Here is a 20,691-nt window from a genome sequence, read left to right on the forward strand (position 1 = left end):
ACAGAAAACAATAAAAAATAACAAATTTTTTACTAAATTAGAAAGAATCTTTTTGTTTTTGAAGTTTTCATTCTATTTTTGTAATAAAACACTGTGGCCCCAAGGGAAAAATTTTTTTTTCTAGTGTGGCAGTGTGTTAAAGATCATTTCAAGTACTTTGGAATACTTGCTTCAGCCTAAATAATCAACTTTCATGCCTAGCATTTATATTGTGCATTACCAGTATCTTGACATCTCACTATTATTAATATATATTAATACTTCAGTGTGCATTTAAAACAAAGGACATTACTTCATGACCACAATGCCATGGTTACATCTAAAACAGTGAACAGTTCTTTCTTAATCTAATATATGTCCGAGGTTTAGCATAGTTAAGTCACTATTTCAGGTGGTCTGCCACTGTTTTGTTAATGCCTTTTGGGGCTGAACAAGGAACAAAGACCATTTTGTCAACACTTTGATTTCCCTTTTTACTTCATTTATAAATTTGGTTCAGGTGATAGATACCATGTGACCCAGCAGGAGACAGAAAAATAATAAAGATTGAAGTTCTCTTCTTCATACTTGGCACTTTAAAAAACCATATCCCTCAATTTGCACCCTGATTCCAGAGAAGATTTGAATGAGGCAGATAGTCTGCCTATAGGGGCTGGAATCTCTCTACAAACTGAAGGGCTAGGCATTTATTCCCTTTATAATTAATCAAAACAAAGTTCCTTCACCTCCATTACTAATTGGCCAATGTGAAAAAGAGTAACAATACCCGTTATTAGTCTGGGAATAAGAAATGAGCTCTCTGATGGTTGTCTTTTTGGAGATCAATTTGGAAAATCTATCAAAAAATTTAAAAAGGTACATAGCCTTTGACCAAGCAGTTCTAGGGATTTCACTTAATAAAATAATTGGATAAATGTTCAAAGATGTCTGTAAAGTAGTACTGGATATTGTTAAGATGTCCACTCTGCTGATATCAATCTATATATTTGGTATTATTTGTTATATGAAAAAATTAGAAACCATCTAAATGTCTAGCCACAGAAAAAGAATATACATTTGACCTAGTTCAAAGTCTAGAAGGATATACAATAAAGTGATGATCTGTGTGGGTCGTTCCCTTTGGGCAGGTGTAATCTATTTCAGGAGTATACCTGGCATTGGAATAGTGTCCTACAATTTACGGAGTTCTGATGTGTCATTATCTACTCAGAGGATCACTTCAAGGACAGGCAGATAGTTTCTGTAGTTGAAGTGAGTGGCCGACACAACTGAAAACCAGTACCACTTTCCTCTGAAAAGAACTAGGGCTGCTTAAAATATGGCTGATTTGGAGAGTGGAGGAAGAAATATACAAGATGAACCTGGAATATCTTGTCATCACAGAAAACAAAAAATCCTACTAAGGACTGCTGGAGTAATATCAAAAAGACACAGGTGTTAATATCAAGTGAGCACTTAGTGGATATTCTAGTGGCCAAATATGGGACAATTTGAACATCAAAAGGAATAATCGCTGAGTGACTATTTTTATATTTCTATGCTGTAATATATGATCACCAATTCATAAGATAATTTGTTGAATTTTTATTTACTTTTAAGAAATAGTATAAAATACTACCTAGCTATTCTATTAAAAAACAATCCAACTTCAATAATTTGTTTTATGAATTTTTCTCATAAATCATAAAAATATTTTTTCCGAAGATAGAATAAATGTCATCTGAAAACATTTTTTTTCTTTTTCAGGATGAAGTTCCTGATGGAATTAAGTCTGCGAGCTACAAGGTATGTACGTGCACTTATCGACCTGTCTAGTGTCTTAATGAAAAACTCAAAAACCCATGTCCCCTGCCACCCACTACCGTGTTTCTTTGCTTGCCTTTACATTGAAACCCCTTGAGAGGTATTTGTACTCAATGGATCCAGTTTGTTTTATTTGTTTCTTTTTGTATAACCTTTTATTATGGAATGTATCAAGAATAAAAGTAGGGAAAACCTTCCTCCCCCCAAAAAAACCAAAACACATACCCATCAGTCAGCTTCAGCAGGAATCAATGTGGGGTCAGTTTTGTTTCATCAGTACCTCCCACCTCATTCTGCCACTTACTTTAAAGCCAATATCAGATAAATCATTTTGTTTCTACATAATTCATATACATCTCTAAGACAAAAAGACACTCAAAACAAAACCCCACAGTCAGGGTTCATATTTCTCTGACTGTTTCATAAAGACCTCAATAGTTACTTTGAAACAGGATTCAAATGTGTTCCACATACTGAATTTGGTTGATGTGTCTCTTATATCTCTTTCTTTTTCTAAATGAACTTTTAATTTTATACCAGTTTTATATTTGTAGAAAAATTGTGAAGATAGTTCAGAGTTCCCATATATCCCACACTGTTTCCTCTCTCATTAACATCTTACACGAGTATGGTACATTTGTTATAATTAATAAACCAATATTGATGCTCTATCACTAACTAAAGCCCATACTTTATTCAGATTTAAAACATCTTTACCTAATATCCTTTTTCTGTTCCAGGGTCCTACCCAGGGTACCATGCTATATTTAGTAGTCAAGTCTCCTTAGGCTCCTCTTGGCTGGGACAGTTTCCCAGACTTTGTTTTTGATGAGGCATTTTTGAGGAGTACCGGTCGGGTGTTTTGAAGAACGTCCCTCAATTGGGATTTGTCTGATGTTTTTTTCAAGATTAGACTGGGATTATGTGTTTTGTGTCCTGCCTCAGCCTCCTGAGTAGCTAGGACTACAGGTGCGTGCCACCACACCTGGCTCATTTTTTTTTTAAATTTGTTTTAGAGGGTTTCACCATGTTGCCCAGGCTGGTCTCAAACTCTTGGCATCAAGCAATCTTCCCATATAGTCTGTTCTTAAGACAGCAGCCAGAGTGATTTTTCAAAAAATTAGATTATATTTCTCCTGTTTATCCTATGTGTCCCATTTCTCTTGGAGAAAAAGCCAAAACCCTTATAAAGTAACAAGAATAAATAGAGTGACCCTATGTCTAGGTTAGCCTGAGACAGAACTGGTTTATACCTGTTGTCCTGACATCCTGTCTGATTTATCATTTTTTCTGACTTTCTTACTTTTAAATAAAATATTATTAACAATTGCATTAAAATAAGTTGTGATGGATTTAGTAGACCAAATACTTTGTATTTCTATCTTCCTTTGTTGTCATCTCCCTTATATTTGATATGTATGTACCCTAAATAGAGTTCTCACTTGAACACAAAGATGGCCAATAAGAACTTGTCCTTCTTCTTCTGACTTTCCAGATGCAAAGAAACTACTGTCTTTCAAGGACAATATACTAGGTGCCTGCTGATAAAAATAATTATGCTCAGACACAAATGGCTAGGGATACCTACCTCCTTACAGTCTTGGGAAGTGGGAGGGGGGAGAAGTGTTGGACACTGCTGCCCATGTTGATCTCTTGGAATTAATAGCCATTTATGCTGTGACCTGTGTCACGCCTGCAATATGCCCTAAGCCTCCAGGCTGCCTTTTGACTGGTCAGTGAAATTGTAGATTTGGCTTATGAGAAATATATGTGGGAAATAGAGGCTAAGCAATCCTGCTTAGAGAGAATAGTCTTGCTATAGTGGTTTTATCCTTTAGTATTTAGTGTAAATTGACAGCTGTATAGTTATTTTACTGTTTGGTAACAATTTTTTTATTTTCCAATGAATCCTTTTGGGTGAAATAACTAAAAAAGGAAAAGGGAAGTGTATGTTTCATGAAAAATAAAGTACTGAATTTCCATTTCTCATGAGAGTTCATCATGATATGTAACTTGCACAAAAGATCATCATTTACTATCCATAAGGGCCATAGAAATATCACTGACTATATGAAAACCAGAAGACACAAATCTGATGGTAAAAGTGTCTACTTTGTAAGTCAGTGGTTATTTTAAGAAGACTGTCTAAAGACAACAATTCAACATGTGCAGCTGCAGGGAGTACATTTACATATCATTCTGGGATGTGTGATTTTTCATTTAGACTAAAATGACTGTTCTAAATTAATTTTTCCCAATATTTTATTATGAAAATTTTTAAACATATAGCAGAGTTAAAGGAATTTTCCTATGAACACTTTTAATACCCATCAGCTAGATTCTACCATTAACTTTTAATAAACTTACTTTACAACATACCTATCTGTCCATCCTTCTAGCCATCCATCAGAACATCTTATTTTTTGGATGCATTTCAAAGCAAATTGCAGGCATTAGTATATCTCCTCCTAAATATATGTCATTAACTATATGGATATATATAATGAACTATATCATTATCTACAGTCTAGTATTTGTATATCCTTTTTATAAAATTAACATGCAATAAAATACACAAATCTTAAGTGTGCATTTGCTGAATATTGACAAATGCATATACCTGTGTAACCTATGCTTCTACCGAGATATAGAAGGTTATCATTACCTTAGAAAGTCCCTTCATATGCTGTCCCAGTCAATTTCCACTCCTTCCTCAGAGGCAACCACTGTTCTGAACCTTTTCCATCATAGATTGTAAACTAATTTAGTTCATTTTTGACTCCATGTTTTCTTGTACAGACACAAAACATCAAAGAGTGAAGTCATGGCTATTGCCTTGTTGGCTCCAATGGCAAAAGAACTTTGTACATAGTTAAATGATGTTATCATCAACTGTTTCAAATGGAAAATAATTTAATTTCAAAAATTGATTTTTTTCATTCCATTGATGGACTCAAAGTAAAAGTTTTGGAAGTTCATTCTGTTGAAGGAAAACATTTATCACCATTGTAAATGCTAGTTTAAATTGAGTTCAAAGTTCAAAATTGAAGATAAAATATTTGTTTTTTGGTAATACAGATACAAATTTTGATAAAAAACAATGTCCTAGGTAAAGACAACGTCCTTGTTAAATCAAGAAATCTGTGGAGCAGAAATGTGTTTTTAATTAAGGTATACACATAATTCATAATTGTGTCCAAATGAGCTGTGATATTTTACCAATTAAGATAGAAGTGGTAATTGTCAAAATATTTATATTTATATAAATATAAATATAAGTAATGATCATGAAATTTTTGAGATGAAGCTGATGCTTAAAAAAGTATTTACTTTCTTATGGTTTTTGGTACTTTCTTTGCTATTCTTTATCAATCAGATTTTGTAAATGTTTGAGCCTTTGAAGAACTATTTTGTAAAACAAAGCAAGAGTCTCTCAGTGATGTTAACCAGTTTTTAATACATGAGCCCTCTAAATTTTGATTGTGGTTTGTTCAAAATCAGTGGAAAATCTTTTATTCAAAGTATCAATGAATGGAATGCATAAAGAAAAAAAATAAATTTCAGCTTTTAAAAGTTTACTAAATTGTGATTATTATAACAAGGCTTGTAAACAAAGACCTTGAAATTTATTGCTACACAAACTAGGGAGGAATTGAACACATTAAATGAGGAAAGCTCAAATATTATTGAATTTAATTCTGAAACTTTGTAATTATGTTTGAGAGTACATTTACTTGTGGGAAGAATCTCTTTTTCATAGAACTCTTGCTTTTAATTTGTTAACATTTATATTCTGAACTGAAATGGAATGAAATTGAGAAAGTTTGCAGTTTTGTAGTATCTCAATTTGGCAAAACATTTAAAATAATAAAAGTCAACTTATTTGATGAGTTTTCTCTTAAAATATTTTTTGAAGAAATGTACTTTGCCTACAGAGAGAATATTTTCTCAATTAAAACATGTCTGCAGAGAAGAGTCAGTTTGAAGGTATTGATAATTTCAAATTAATTAACCATAAAATATAACTTTGAAAAAGATCTGTAAATTGATTAACTATAAAATGTAACTTTGAAAAAGATTATGGGCAATTTTATGAAAAATTAAAAATAATAACATATTAGGAAAAATGTTCTTCAGGAAAATGCCAATGACATAGTATTGAGACAGATGTGACCATGAATCTGATTAAATTATCATATAAGGACTATTAAATAATTGAAGATTAATTTTTAAAAGTAAATGAGATAATATTAAATTATTTTATATCATATCAAGATGAGATTATAAGATTATTAAGGTTAAATTATTAAATAAGTTTTTTTGTTTAGCTTATTTTTTAATCAGATAATCACAGTAAGTTTTTAAAATTTTTGTTTTAGTATACATAGGTATATGTTATTTTTTGAACAAGTTTTGTTCATTTTTGATATGTATTTTTAACTTTTTATTTTGAAATAATTTTCAACTTACAGAAAAGTTGCAACAGAAGTATAAAGACATTTTATACACTCCTGCAGATTCACTAAGTTTTCATATTTTGCCACCTTTGTTTTATGCTTTTTCTGTATACATATTATTTTCTGAGTCATTTGATTATTGGTTGAATACATCATATCCCTTTACCCTTTAATACTTAATTATGTATGAAAGAATTTTATTTTTGAAAATAGTTTTTGAGCTGTCATAAATGCCAACCAATATAATGAAATAAAGTTATTCAACAAATAAATATTTCAAAAAATTATCATTTTATTTATTTTAGTGTTCCCTTTAAAAATTATATGATTTCAGTTATTTTAGTGTTCAATTATTTTAGTGTCCTAGTTTGGACAGTCATTTGTATGGGTCATCTTAACAATATGGCCATAATAGGCACTTAGTAAATATTTGTTGAGTGAATTTGTGGCCTGCTGATTCCAGTGTTTTCTTCCAGCTGTATGATGGTGATGACTGATGTGTTGTGAGATCCCCTTGCCCCTAGCAACCACACTTGCTTCCCCTGTGCCACGTACAGACCTAGTAGAATATATATATATATATATATAAGTGACTTAGACATTGAGAAGAAATGTGGTTGTTAAAGCAGATATTTTAAAAACCTAAAGATGTTGGAATACTTTTTATAAGACTTGGTAGGTTCCAGGGTGTTCTTAGAATTATGGCATGTGATAGACCTTTGGCACATGTGATCTAGTCTTAACCACTGATTTTATGGAAGAGAAAACTGATGCTCACAGTTAAGTCATGAGAAAAGTGGGACAATGCCTCTTGACTGTTTGCCTCATGACTTCCTTATATCTTGAAGATTTTCTTAGTGGACATTTTAGTAATTAGTTATTAGAACTATATTCTTTATTTTGTGAACATAATAGTAAATTATGTTCTCCACCAAAAACACTAGGCAAAGGCTTTTACTTATTTTTTGGCTTCAGGAGGAATGTGAGAGCTTAGTTTTTTTGTTCTTTTTTTTTTTTTTAAGTTTTGATGCCAAGGTGATGGTGCCAGGTACAAAAAGAGCCTCAAATAACTTCTAATTTTAAAAAAAGAGTTTTAAAAATACAATAAATTATATGCTATTTATTCCTCTTTTCATCTTAGTATTCTGAAGAAGCCAATAATCTCCTTGAAGAATGTGAACAAGCTGAACGACTTGGAGCAGTGGATGAATCTCTGAGGTTTGATTTTGTTTTTTTTTCCAGCAGTATTTTTATGGTTGTTTTTTTTTTTTTTTTTTTTTTGAGACAGAGTCTCGCTCTGTTGCCTGGGCTAGAGTGCCATGGCATCAGCCTCGCTCACAGCAACCTCAAACTCCTGGGCTCAAGCAATCCTCCTGCCTCATCCTCCCGAGTAGCTGGGACTATAGGCATGCGCCACCATGCCTGGCGAATTTTTTCTCTATATATTTTTAGTTGTTCATATACTTTCTTTCTATTTTTAGTAGAGATGGGGTCTCGCTCTTGCTCAGGCTGGTCTCGAACTCCTGAGCTTAAACGATCCTCCCGCCTTGGCCTCCCAGAGTGGTAGGATTATAGGCGCGAGCCACTGCACCCGGCCTTTATGTTTTTTTAATGTCATATGTTAACTTAAAAAAAGAGTAACATTATTTTCTTGTTTGAAGTGAGGAGACACAGAAGGCTGTTCTTCAGTGGACCAAACATGATGATTCTTCAGACAACTTCTGTGAAGCTGATGGTATAACATTTTTTTATGTATGCATTATGTTTGAAATTATACCTAAGAAAAAATGTTTAAATTATTTTTAAAAACTCAGTTTCTAATAGTTCGGCGGTACTTCAAAAAGCTAAATATAGAATTGCCATATGACCTAACAGTTCCCTTCCTAGGTATATACCCAAAAGAATTAAAGACAGGGACTCAAACAGATACTGGTACACCAGTGTTCATTACGACATTATTCACACTAGCCGAAAGGTAGAAACAACTCTTTTGCCCATCACAAGATGAATGGATGAACAAAATGTGGTATCTACATACAGTAGAATACTGTTCAGCCATAAAAAGGAATGAAGTTCTGATATTTGCTATAACATGGATGAACCTTGAAAACATGCTAAGTGAAGGAAGCCAGGCACAAAAGGGCAAGTATTATATGATTCCACTTATATGAAATATCTAGAATAGACAAATTCATGCAGACAGAAAGTAGATTAAAGGTTACCAGAGATTGGAAGTGGGCAGGACGTTACTGCCAAATGGTTACAGAGTTTCTGTTTGGGGTGATGGAAAAGTTTTAGAAATAGATAGTGGTAAGGGTTGTATAACATTGTGAATGTAAATAGTGCCACTTAATAGTACACTTAAATATGATTAAACTGGTAAATTTTGTTACATATATTTTACCACAATAAAAAACCCTTAAAAAGAAAACTCAGTTTCTGGAAAAAAATTAACCTCTTGTTTTACAGTTCTGTATATCTAGTAGTTTATATAATTTTGTATACACACACGTTTTACATAAATAGCTATAATGTAGGGATTACAAAATCCTGCTTCTGTTATATTGCTGTTGGATTGTTATGTATTTTCCTTAATGTTGGTCCGTGTTGCTTTTGGAGAAGAGACTATTAAGCCATAAGTAGTGTCTGTGACATCTAAAGCTAAGCCAGAGTGCAGGTGCTGTTAAAATCTAGGAGCCCTGGAATCCATTAAAACTCTTTGATCAATATTTATGCATGTTCCCATTCTTTTTCTAGTATCTCCCATTTTCTAAGTTGAATTGTTAGCCTCTTAATTAGCTAAACATAATCAAATCAAATTAAGTTTTGGTATTCTTCTATGGGTCTTTTGTAAATTAATGATCTTTCAAAAAATTAGTGAAAAGAATGCAGATTATTTTAATTACAAGCAAAAAAGATGAAACTTGCAATCCCCATAAAAGAGAAAGAAAAAAAGAAAGTATGTATTTTTAATTCTGTGGCTTCTTTTGGAGGGGGGGGAGCTTTCCTTAATGGGAACCATGACTGTGTTTTGGCATGTACATATCTATAATCCCTTATTTATAATTCTAAAATCTGAAAACTCTGAAAAATGAACATTTGCCCCCTAAGTTTAGCACAGACCCAGTTAGTGTGAATATTCATGTTTCACTGCAGAAATATTTATGTTTTATTAAAGTTTGCTGCCTCAGGCTCTGCTGGAGTAATAGTCAATATATGTTGGATAAACTGTATTACCTTTGTCAAATCTGAAAAGTTTTCAATTCCAAAGCACATGTGTTCCCAGGGGTGTTGGAGGAGGGGTTATAGCTCTATACAATGATTTAGACTGCTAAAGGAAGGGAATACAATATTCTCCCAACCCCTTTATTTTGCCATCTTTTCTACAAGGATTTTTTGGCCTTAAACGTTGTATGAAATAATACTAAATTTGTAACATTAAGAAAATTTTTTTTTAGGCCTGTGGTGTTAGAAAAAGGATGGTGATACTTTAACTTTCATTAACAAAGTATCCTTTTGAGACTCTACAATGTGTAGTCCCAACTGAGAAACCAATCACTCACTTCTTGTATGGTGCACTTTGGTGAATCACTTGCCCATTTGTATTATTAATAGTTTTTTCTGTTAAAGGAGGGTGAATATTTTTTAAAAGGACAGCTTTATAAGGAATAAATAATGTATGTAAATGGTATGTGAAATGCAGAAGGTATTTTATAAATCCTAATTGGAAATCTGAGCTTTTGTCATGTGGCAAAATATGCTTATAGTAACATTTTTAAAATAAGGTTGAAGAGAGATGAAGTATTTGTACTAAGTAAAATCATGAGGCAACAAATGTTTATCTCTAGGTAGAATATTAAAAAAAATTATTTCTTGGTGGTTAGTTTGCTGTCTTAAAGTACTGTATACTAAGCATTATTTATATATTTTAAAAATCAGAGTTTTTAAAAATGAATTTATTATAATTTACTATACTGGGGCAATTACTTTCGGGATTAGTTGACATAAACAGTTGTCTATCTCTGAACTAGATGATTCCTTGCTAAGTTGTTTTTTTAAGTTCTTATATTTACTTTTTCTAATTGCTACTTCTGCATTGGATATTGTTATTTCTAGATGCTGTCATTGTGCTGCTTCTAGAAGCAACTTTCCCTCTAATTTATGCCTCTAATACCCTATGAATTAGAGTAAAAATAACCAAGCTCAAGGTTTTTTTGTTTTTGAATAATAAGTAAGTATTGTTGAGAGCTCAATGGACTCTCTTATAGGCACCTTAGTGCTCAGATTCTTGTCATCTACTTTGGTTGCTTTGAGGCCATTTTTTCCTACTTCTTCATTCTTGGTTCATATTGTTAAGCTTTATATATGAGTAAGGTACTGCTGTAGTATTACATAATTTCCTAAAGCCACTGGAGGACTAGGGGCCATCTTTTTTGTTTTGAAGTTATAATACATTGGGCCCATGCTTCTATCTTGTTCTGCTATGTGGGGTCATTGAAGTTGCTTCCAATTTTCCCTTTTATAAATAATGCTTACACAAAATCATTCTGCATATAACTTTTGCGTATTTAGTATTATATCTTTAGGACAGCTTGGTAGTGGATCCTAATGGTAGTCTTCTAAGAAGAAGGTGATTTGTAACAAGCAGTGTATAATACTAACACTTCTTCATTTACCTTAGTTACTGATGAACTGCTGTGGTTAATGTGAAAGGCAATGGATGTTATATTCTATGCCTGGGTAGCTTACAAGAATTGGATTACCATATTTCTTCGATTCTAAAATTCACATATTCCTATTTTTACCGTTTGTAAAATCAGAATGTTTTTGCAGCCTGTGTGTACAGTTAATGTGTCTGAGTTTGTTTCTCCCTCTTTTCCTTCCTTTCTTTTTCCTGAAAAGTTGTTTTAAAATCCCTGATGCATTGTTATAACACATTTCTGGTGCCTTAGAATCAATGGAATATAGTCTTGTGTACTAGCTTTTTAAGGCAACTGAAGATGAAAAAGATTCAATAAAACATTTTATTAATATTTTACAGACATTCAGTCGCCTGATGCTGAATATGTAGATTTGCTCCTTAATCCTGAGCGCTACACGGGTTACAAGGGACCAGATGCTTGGAAGATATGGAATGTCATCTATGAAGAAAACTGTTTTAAGTAAGTGTCATTTTCATTTATAAATTCCTGTAAGACATGATTTCTCTTCATAAATGAATGAAATCATAATGATTTAAAATTACAGATCAAATTCAGTTTGTTAAAAGATGTATTTGGACATAGGAACACACCTATTCATTAATCCGGTTCCCCTGTAGGGAAACATATAGACATGAGTTTCAACAAATTTTTTTTTTCTTAGAATATAAAGACTTAGAATAGTATTAGACCTTCATGGGAGCATTGCAGGCACTTAGTAAATGTTCACTGAGTAGATTATAGAATCTCATTTTATAGATGAGGTAACCTAGAGCCAGAGACGTTTACTTTATTTCTCAAGATCGTATAGTTAGTGGCAGGGTATAGATGAGAATTTATGTCTTAATTCTCTTTTTGGTGTTCTATGCCCTCCTTTCTGTGGCTATAATCAGTTTACCTGCTTTAAAGTCAAAGTTAAATTGATTTCAGAGAATAATTATAATAGGGTAACATTTTTGAATACTCACTGTGTGCTAGGTACTGTGTTAAGCATGTTATTATATACACATTTTCTCCTTTATTCCTTGTAGTGACCCTGTGTTATAGTGATTACTGTTTTGCAGATGGAAAAACTGAGACATAGGAGGTTAAATGATTTGTTCAGTGTCAAAGATCTAGTAAGTGGAAGAGCCCACTTTGTACTCTTCCCCATTACAATGGAAGCAGTCAAGTTGATCCCTGCATGACTGAGAAATGCTTCAGGTTACCTACATGTAAGCCTTGAGGCTCTAAACAATGTGCTGCTTGGTTTTTGGAAAGAATTTGTGTGTGTGTGTTTGTGTGTGTGTGTGTGTGTGTGTGTGTGTGTTTTAGAGATTCAGAGAATTATGGGAAAATCTTTGGAGTTTTCAAATATGAGGATAATACATTTCACTTTTTATAAGTATGAAATCAAAAATTATGCTTATACCAATAAAATGTCAGACTGGGCTTTTTGTTTGTTTTTACTTGAAGAATTTCTTCAATTTGGATAGTGGAGAGTTTTGATTACTTATTTCTGCCATGTGTTTCATTTAAATTCTCTTGAGAAGTATTAGGAAGTCTTGGTTTACTGACTTAAAGGTTTATTTTACAGTTTTTGTTGTTTTAGTTTTACTGACTTAAAGGTTTACTTTAAAGGTTTTGTTGTTTTAAATGTGAACTAAAAAAGTCCATGTAGCTTTGGTTAGATTTATATTAGTTTTGGAGTCATTTCCTTACTCATTCATATCCTGCCTCCCATAATTTCTAACAATATAAACAATGTATGAGGCACTAAGTTAATTATATTGAGTATGTTAAAATACAGCTTACATATTCTGTCTCAAAATGTCTCAAGTTGTGCAAATTTTTAAACTTTAAATTATGGACATTAAAACAATCACTACACTTTACTAATAATACTAATGCATATTTATTTTGGGATTTAAAAGCAATTTTGTGACATATTAACTCTCAAGACAACTTCTATTTTTTCTTATTTAAAAAAAAATCTTTTATTTAAATCATAATAAACTTGACCAGAGGGCAAATTGATGTGTCTAAGATTACCTAAGTGGAAAATAATCTACCCACACTATTTTTTCCACTTTTTAATTTTAATGCTTATATTGAGTATTTACATTTTTTGCTTATTTGTCTTTCAATTAGGGGCACATTTTGTGTCATACACACATACATGCATAAATAGACATGTATATATGATGTGTGTAAAAACATGTTAGTGACTCTAGGAGAAGAGCTTGACTGATATTTTTTCTTCCTTTGAAGATGTGATTGGAAAGTGACCTTCTGGCTGCTACAATGGCAAAAGATCAGGAACAACTACCATTGCTGAAACAAATAACAGCCACCCTCCCTTAAAGCAATTAGTGAAAACTAAATATTTTAAATCACAGTAAAACAATTTGATTTTGGAGATAGTCATTAAGCAACTTTCTGAGATAATGTCACTTAAATAATTACGACATGATTGGTAACATATTTATACTTTATACTTTTAATTCTTTTGTTTGTAGGCCACAGACAATTAAAAGACCTTTAAATCCTTTGGCTTCTGGTCAAGGTGAGTTATTTATTTGTATTGTTATATTATTTATCAGCCAGTGAACTTTGATTTAGAAAGAGGGAGAGAAGGTGAGATAAGTGGCAAGAGCAGTTGAGGTCATGTTATCCACAGTCCTGTTTTCATAGACATTATGCCTCACTCTTGCAGAGATTGATGTTTAAAATATTTGTACTTCAGTAAGGAGTATTTTTATAATGAAGCTCATGGTATTAGAATATCATAGGATGAAGATTAGGATATATATTTATTCTTTTGTACATTGTTATAGACACATTAAAGTCTATGTTCAGTTTTTAAATTTTTGCTCTTCTTCCAGATAAATAAATATCAAAAAGACTTCTTAAATTTTGTCTCAAACTTGAAATTACTACATCTATTGGGAGTCTGATTTCAAATGCACACATCTTTTTTTTTTGAGATGGGGTCTCACTCTTGCCCAGGCTGGTCTTGAATTCCTGACCTCAAGTGATCCTCTTGCCTTGGACTCCCAATGTGCTAGGATTACAGGCATGAGCCAGTGTGCCAGGCCCCAAATTCATGTCTTTATATCTTATTAACATTTTTCATTTTCTATTTATACTCAAGGTCTGGCCCAAATGCTGCTTTTTCCACAAAACTTCCCCTGGTCCTTATACCCACAAGTAATCTCTCCCTGCTCAAGAAGTAATCTTATGCATGTTTTGTTTTCCTGTTGTAGCCTTTTCCACTGTGTGGCATTATTTTAGTATTATGTATATCTCTATTGATTTACCCTAATACTTTGAGCATATGGGCAGTATTTATCGTTTCATCTGATAATAGAGAGCCTGACACACAATAGATGGAGTAGTTTGTTAGATAAATGATACTTGAAAATTGCTCTTCTTATTGAATGGTTTTGTCTACAATGGTGAAAATCACTTGTTCATTCAACAAATGATTATCCACCATTTACTATGTGTTAGACACTGTGTAGGTGCCAGAGGGGGATGTAAAGTTGAAACTCATAAACCTTGCCCAGTCTATAATATACAGAATAGTTTGTTGGATAAACCATTTCAGTGTATGATTTCAGATTTTTTCATTAGAAAATACATATCTCTCTTCCCTTTGAATAGGTACTTACTGATAAAATCTGTGCATTTAACAAATGTGTAAGATTTTCATTTTTAAAATTTATTTGAAAAGATGCTGGTCTCATATAGTCAATAAATGTAAATTTCATTCTGGAAAGCAATGAGATTGCATCACTCCCTAAATGCTGGCAGACTTCTCTTTCTTAGGTTAGGAATGAAAGAACAAAAGCCTTTAAACAAGGCTTTTCAACTTGTATAGTCACATGTGGTGACTCAGTGGAAGCTACTGATTTAATATCAGATGAAATGCAAATTCATAGAAAAGAGGAGATCTTCACTATAAACTCACATTATGATTTGATAAATTAGTTAACCACCCTCACCTTAAAACTGAATTAATTAACCACCCTTACCTTAAAGATAAATGGAAACAATTTAAATGTTTATTTTTAGGGAACTGATTAAATGACTTATGACATGGTCTCATCCAAGAATACAGCCTTATAAAGGTTGCTGTAGGTTTGTATTCTTTTAAATCAAAACTGACCAACAGCACATTGAGGATAAGAAGCAGGTTATCAAAACAATATGTATAATATATTTTTATTAAAACATAATTAATATAATCTAAATATCTATATACAAGGAAAAGGACATTTACCAAAATGTGCATGTTGTTTATCTTTACTCGGGGGGTAGATTATAGATAATTTTTATTTCATCTGTGTCTTTTTTTTAAAGCATATATTTACAATAAGTATATATTACCTTAATAATCAAACAATAAGGGCATTAAAGAAAAGTGGGCAAAATGAAGACAATTTTTCAATAGTAAATAAGCAGTTGCATACAGACCGCTGCATTATGTATTAGATAATTTGAATCTTACAAATAGTCTTTGAAAATATTCCTGACTATAATATTTATAATGCCTGTCTGGAGGTTTGAAAGCAATAATACAAATCTTTAACAGAAACTATATTATAGCTTTAGAATAAATACATGTGGAAAAAGCCTCTGCCAGCCAAACATAAGTCCTTAAGATATTTAAGAGTACTCTCAAGCAGGTACAGTATCTCATGCCTATAATCCTAGCACTTTGGGAGGCTGAGGCGGGAGGATCACTTGAGCCCAAGAGTTTGAGATTGCAGTGAGCTATGATCACACCACTGCACTGTAGCCCAGGCAACAGGGCAAGAACCTGTCTCAAAAAAAAAAAAGAGTACTCTCAGATGATGGATTAGATTTTTCTCCCCTGTCAGCCCATATTACATCTAATGCGAGCTGAAACTCTTTATGCACACTCCTGGAGATAATGCCATTTAGTCAAATCAGGCATAAGTCATATCACTAGATAGGGTTGCAGTCACGAGTGTCTCATTCTCAGATTTTACTTGTGTGAATGAACTGATGGACTGAAACCAACAATTATTAAAAAATCTGATTTTTATGAGAGTGCAGCATTATAAAAGGGACAGGTGGAAGGAGTTTATAATAATAAATGTTTTGTTTTGCTTTTCAGGGAAAAGTAAAGGTAAGTATAACTTTTTTATCATATATTACCTATATGAATTTGCTTATAGATTCAGATGTTTATTATGGCAAACTTTATTTTTTCTTCTGACCTCTGAGACTCAGAAGAACTTAAGTTTTATTTCTTTATCTAAAATTCTGGAGGTACAAACAGGTTAATGGGAAGTGACTTTTTTTGTCTGGGCTCAGGCATTAGAGATAGCCTGCCTCAGCCTCTGGTAATTCAGTCACACATTTTACTCACTGAATGTGGAAGCCTGGGCATATCCTCCTCACCATCTTCTCACCGCCTGGGGCAGGGACAACTTCCTCTTCAGTCCTTTACTGTTGAACTCTAAGATCTGCTGGGTCTCATATAGGAAGCTTCTGGGTGTGATCAGAGTGTTGATTCCAGAGCTAGCTTCTAAGGCTTATGCTGACTCGGGTGTAGGTATCATTGCCAAGTCAAAGTTAATAATAATGCTAAAAATTTTAACATATGTTAGGTTTACTTTGTTTTTTTGAGGATCTTTTTGCTTTAAGGGTGAAATTGAAATGACTTTTGTTATTCTTAAGACCATATGCTTGCCAGTGTGAAAAGACTTAATCAGCGCTTTAACATGAAATTGCTAAAATATGAAGTATTACTTTTCTCTCCCTCAGAATCCCCTGACTTTTGAACATTGTTTTTATGAATTGCTTTTGTGTTGTGTCTAAATAACAAAATATTAAAGTCTGATAACATTGCTGTTTTATTATCGTACTTTTAGTAACCATAGCAGCTAAATAAAATATGTATCAGAACTGTACTGTTTGGAAGAGAAATTGCTTAGCAGTAAGATTATTTTTCCACAGATGCCTCATATTTGTTACTGGTAGAAGTGATTCTATAATTTTCAGTTTTGCGTAACCTTATTCTATCTTGGGCATTAACCTTGTTTCAGGCTATATTCTAACTACATTAGAGGCAGCTGCTTTGGTTTGTCAATACTATTTGAAGATAACCCATCTGTTGTTATAAAGAAAAGATTGTTAACCTGTGGGAGCTATCCTTAGAGAAACTATCTTATTTATAAGTATTAATTTTGGCCACATATCAAAAGATTATTCCTGAGAGCTGTCAAATTAATCAGCTGTCATTCTTGATAGGTGATTATTGAGACCACAGTCAGGTCAAGTTGAGAATAGCTACATCAGGATTACAGAAATGAACTGAAAATTTCATTAGAAGTCTAGGTCTTAAGTAGTTTTATCCCCCAGCTTCCCAATTCATGGTCAAAAACTTGGAAAAAAAAAAACTCTGAAAGTTTTTATAAGGAATAAATCCCTTACAATCCCACAACCCTAAAATAATTAATAATAGTAACTATGTGCCAAGCGTTCTTTTAAGCAATTTACAAATATGATTTCATTTAATTCTTTCAATAATCTTAGGAGGTGTTATTTTTGTCCCCATTTTTTAGAAGAGGAAAATGAATCCCAGAGAGGTTCAGCAACTTGGTTATAATCATATTATTTGTAAGCAGCAGAGTTAGGATTAATATCAGGCAGTTTGGCACCAGAGACCATGCCCTTAGTTACTACCTGATAGGGCTTCTTTGTTAATATTTTGATACATATATTGTGTACATATTTGTCAAACCCTTGTCAGCATTAAATATTATCATATTTTTATCTTTACTAATTTGATAGGTAAAAGTAGTATATCATTTTAATTTGAATATTTTTATTATAATACTAGAAAGACTGGACAGTTTTTGTCTGTTATTATCATTTTTTTCCATTGTGAATTTTCTATTCATGTTATTTGTCCCCTTTTTAATGAGCACTTTAGCGTTTTTATTCAATTTATGAGCTTTTTATATATTTAGAATATTTTTGTCTTATTTGCAATATACATTGTTTGCTTGCATTTTGCTTTTGTTTATGAAGATTTCTGACAAACAGATGTTTTAAGTTTTTATATAGTCCAATTTATTGCTTTTTCCCCTTGTCATTCTTTCCATTACTTTTATGCCTCTTTGGTTCATTTTTAATATCACTATAAGCAACTTTAGGAAAAAACACTGTGCAGTGTTTATTGTCTCTGTACCAAATGCATACATGAATTTTTACATAATTATAATTATTTCTTATGCCTTTATATATTATTTCATATAAATAATTTTATGTATTTTCATGTTTTCCATTCTTGTCATTTTAACAGTTGTAGGTTATTCTACTATGTCAACTAGTTATGTTAACTTAGGCACTATTGTACTTTTGGTTATTTCAGGTTTTAAAAAGTGTACATAAAATAATCATCTTTCTACAAATTTCTCATTTTGAGTTATTTCTTTAGAGCTTAATCCTAAAAGTAGAATTATCAGGTCTAAATATATTAGCAGGGTTCTTTTTTTTTTTTTTTTTTTGAAACAGAGTCTCGCTTTGTTGCCCAGCCTAGAATGAGTGCCGTGACGTCAGCCTAGCTCACAGCAACCTCAAACTCCTGGGCTTAAGTGATCCTACTGCCTCAGCCTCCCGAGTAGCTGGGACTACAGGCATGCGCCACTATGCCTGGCTAATTTTTCCTATATAGATTTTTAGTTGGCCATATAAAATCTTTCTATTTTTAGTAGAGACGGGGTCTCGCTCTTGCTCAGGCTGGTCTCGAACTCCTGACCTTGAGCGATCCACCCGCCTCGGCCTCCCAGAGTGCTAGGATTACAGGTGTGAGCCACCACGCCTGGCCTAGCAGGGTTCTTATTAGGTGATAGAGTATAAGTGATATTTGGTTTTTATAACATTTCCCTGAATTACTCTTTTGACATACAGTCAAGGGCACATAATGTCAGCTATATACAAATAATACACCTCCAATACTATTTTATTTTTTTAGAGACAGAGTCTCACCCTGTCATGCAGGCTGGAGTGCAGTGGTATATCATTGCTCAGTGTAACCTCCAACTTCTACGCTGGAATGATCCTCCCACTTCAGCCTCCTGAGGAGCTGGGACTACAGACAGGCACATGCCACCATGCCTGGCTAATTTTTGTATTTTTTGTAGAGACAGGGTCTCGCTATGTTGCCCAGGCTGCTTTCAAACTTCTGACCTGGGCTGGGCGCGGTGGCTCACGCCTGTAATCCTAGCACTCTGGGAGGCCGAGGCAGGAGGATAGCTCGAGGTCAGGAGTTCAAGACCAGCCTGAGCAAGAGCGAGACCTGGTCTCTACTAAAAAACAGAAAGAAATTAACTGGACAACTAAAAATATATAGAAAAAAATTAGCCAGGCATGGTGGCACATGCCTGTAGTCCCAGCTACTCGAGAGGCTGAGGCCGGAGGATCGCTTGAGCCCAAGAGTTTGAGGTTACTGTGAGCTAGGCTGATGCCACGGCACTCTAGCCCAGGCAACAGAGTGAGACTCTGTCTCAAAAATAAAAACAGAAACAAAAAATAAACAAACTTCTCACCTCAAGTGATCCTCCCTCCTTGGCCTCCCAAAGTGTTGAGATTATAGGCATGATCTACTAAGCCCACCACCAATACTATTTTGTAATTTTTATTTTTCTGATTTAAAGAGCATATAATGAATCCTTAATTTTCATGGCATGAATTGTTATCAGGGCTAGGTATTTTCCTATTCTTGATTGATTTGCTTTTTAAATTCTGTATTTTGACCTTATATAAAACACTTTATCCATAAAGTTATGAGACTGGGGATACCAAAGTCAATGCTGAAGCCTTTTAAAGACTGAGCAGCAGAGTGGTCCTTAACTGAATTCATACCAAGAACTTCTCTTCGTCTTTTGGAGGAATTGCAAATAAGACTTGGACCTTTAGGTTAAACAATCTTTAAATCACTGTTTGGCACAAATTTGCTATAATGTTTTAAAACTTGAAAAACTTATATTTTGGCATTTTTATAATCTTGTGATTTGTTTTTCTTTTAATTTCAGAGAACACTTTTTACAGCTGGCTAGAAGGTAATTGGAAATTTTTAAATACATTTAAGTGATACATTTTGTTTCTCATTCAAGAGATGAAATTAATTTTGTATGTATAAGATTCACATATGAAATTTTATTTCTAATTCACTGACTTTTTTTAGGACTCTGTGTAGAAAAAAGAGCATTCTACAGACTCATATCCGGCCTACATGCAAGCATTAATGTGCATTTGAGTGCAAGATATCTTTTACAGGGTATGTGACATTTACTTTTATTTTCTTTACCACACTTATTTTCAGGTATTCTTAAAATTTTCTTGCTATTTACTTGAATGGGAAAAGATTGACCTGATTGAATATTAAGCACTAAAAATCCGTTCTTAAATGGTAGTAATCAGGAATGTGGGAACTGTAAATCCAATTGAAAAGTAGATACAGCATATCCTTAGCTCCCTTCACCTTCTTTTAAGAAGCTGCTCAAAATTGTACACATCTCTTTGGAAATAGTCTTTTGGTGTTTTTTTGTGGGAAATGAAATAGCTCCTAACAGCACAGTTTGTTACTTGGTAGATACTACTGTATCAGAACCTTTTTATTTGTGTGTCAGTGTCAGGCCTGGAGGTTTAATGGGTTAAAGCACTTCCTACTGTTCTTTATGCTTTATGAATGCTGTTGAAAAATGAGACCA

General features: G+C 33.1%; 1 protein-coding gene across 1 annotated transcript in view; it reads left to right on the forward strand.

Moving 5' to 3' along the window:
- Positions 1–20,691, forward strand: part of ERO1A (endoplasmic reticulum oxidoreductase 1 alpha) — a 48,752-nt gene that overhangs the window by 16,174 nt on the left and 11,887 nt on the right. The window contains exons 4-11 of the mRNA XM_045567059.1: positions 1,747–1,785; positions 7,402–7,478; positions 7,922–7,995; positions 11,302–11,422; positions 13,459–13,505; positions 16,086–16,097; positions 20,014–20,040; positions 20,166–20,258. Coding sequence (XP_045423015.1) covers positions 1,747–1,785; positions 7,402–7,478; positions 7,922–7,995; positions 11,302–11,422; positions 13,459–13,505; positions 16,086–16,097; positions 20,014–20,040; positions 20,166–20,258 — 490 coding nt within the window. The remainder of the gene's footprint in view (positions 1–1,746; positions 1,786–7,401; positions 7,479–7,921; positions 7,996–11,301; positions 11,423–13,458; positions 13,506–16,085; positions 16,098–20,013; positions 20,041–20,165; positions 20,259–20,691) is intronic.

This window comes from Lemur catta, chromosome 1 (assembly GCF_020740605.2).
Source record: "Lemur catta isolate mLemCat1 chromosome 1, mLemCat1.pri, whole genome shotgun sequence".
Lineage (NCBI taxonomy): Eukaryota > Metazoa > Chordata > Mammalia > Primates > Lemuridae > Lemur > Lemur catta.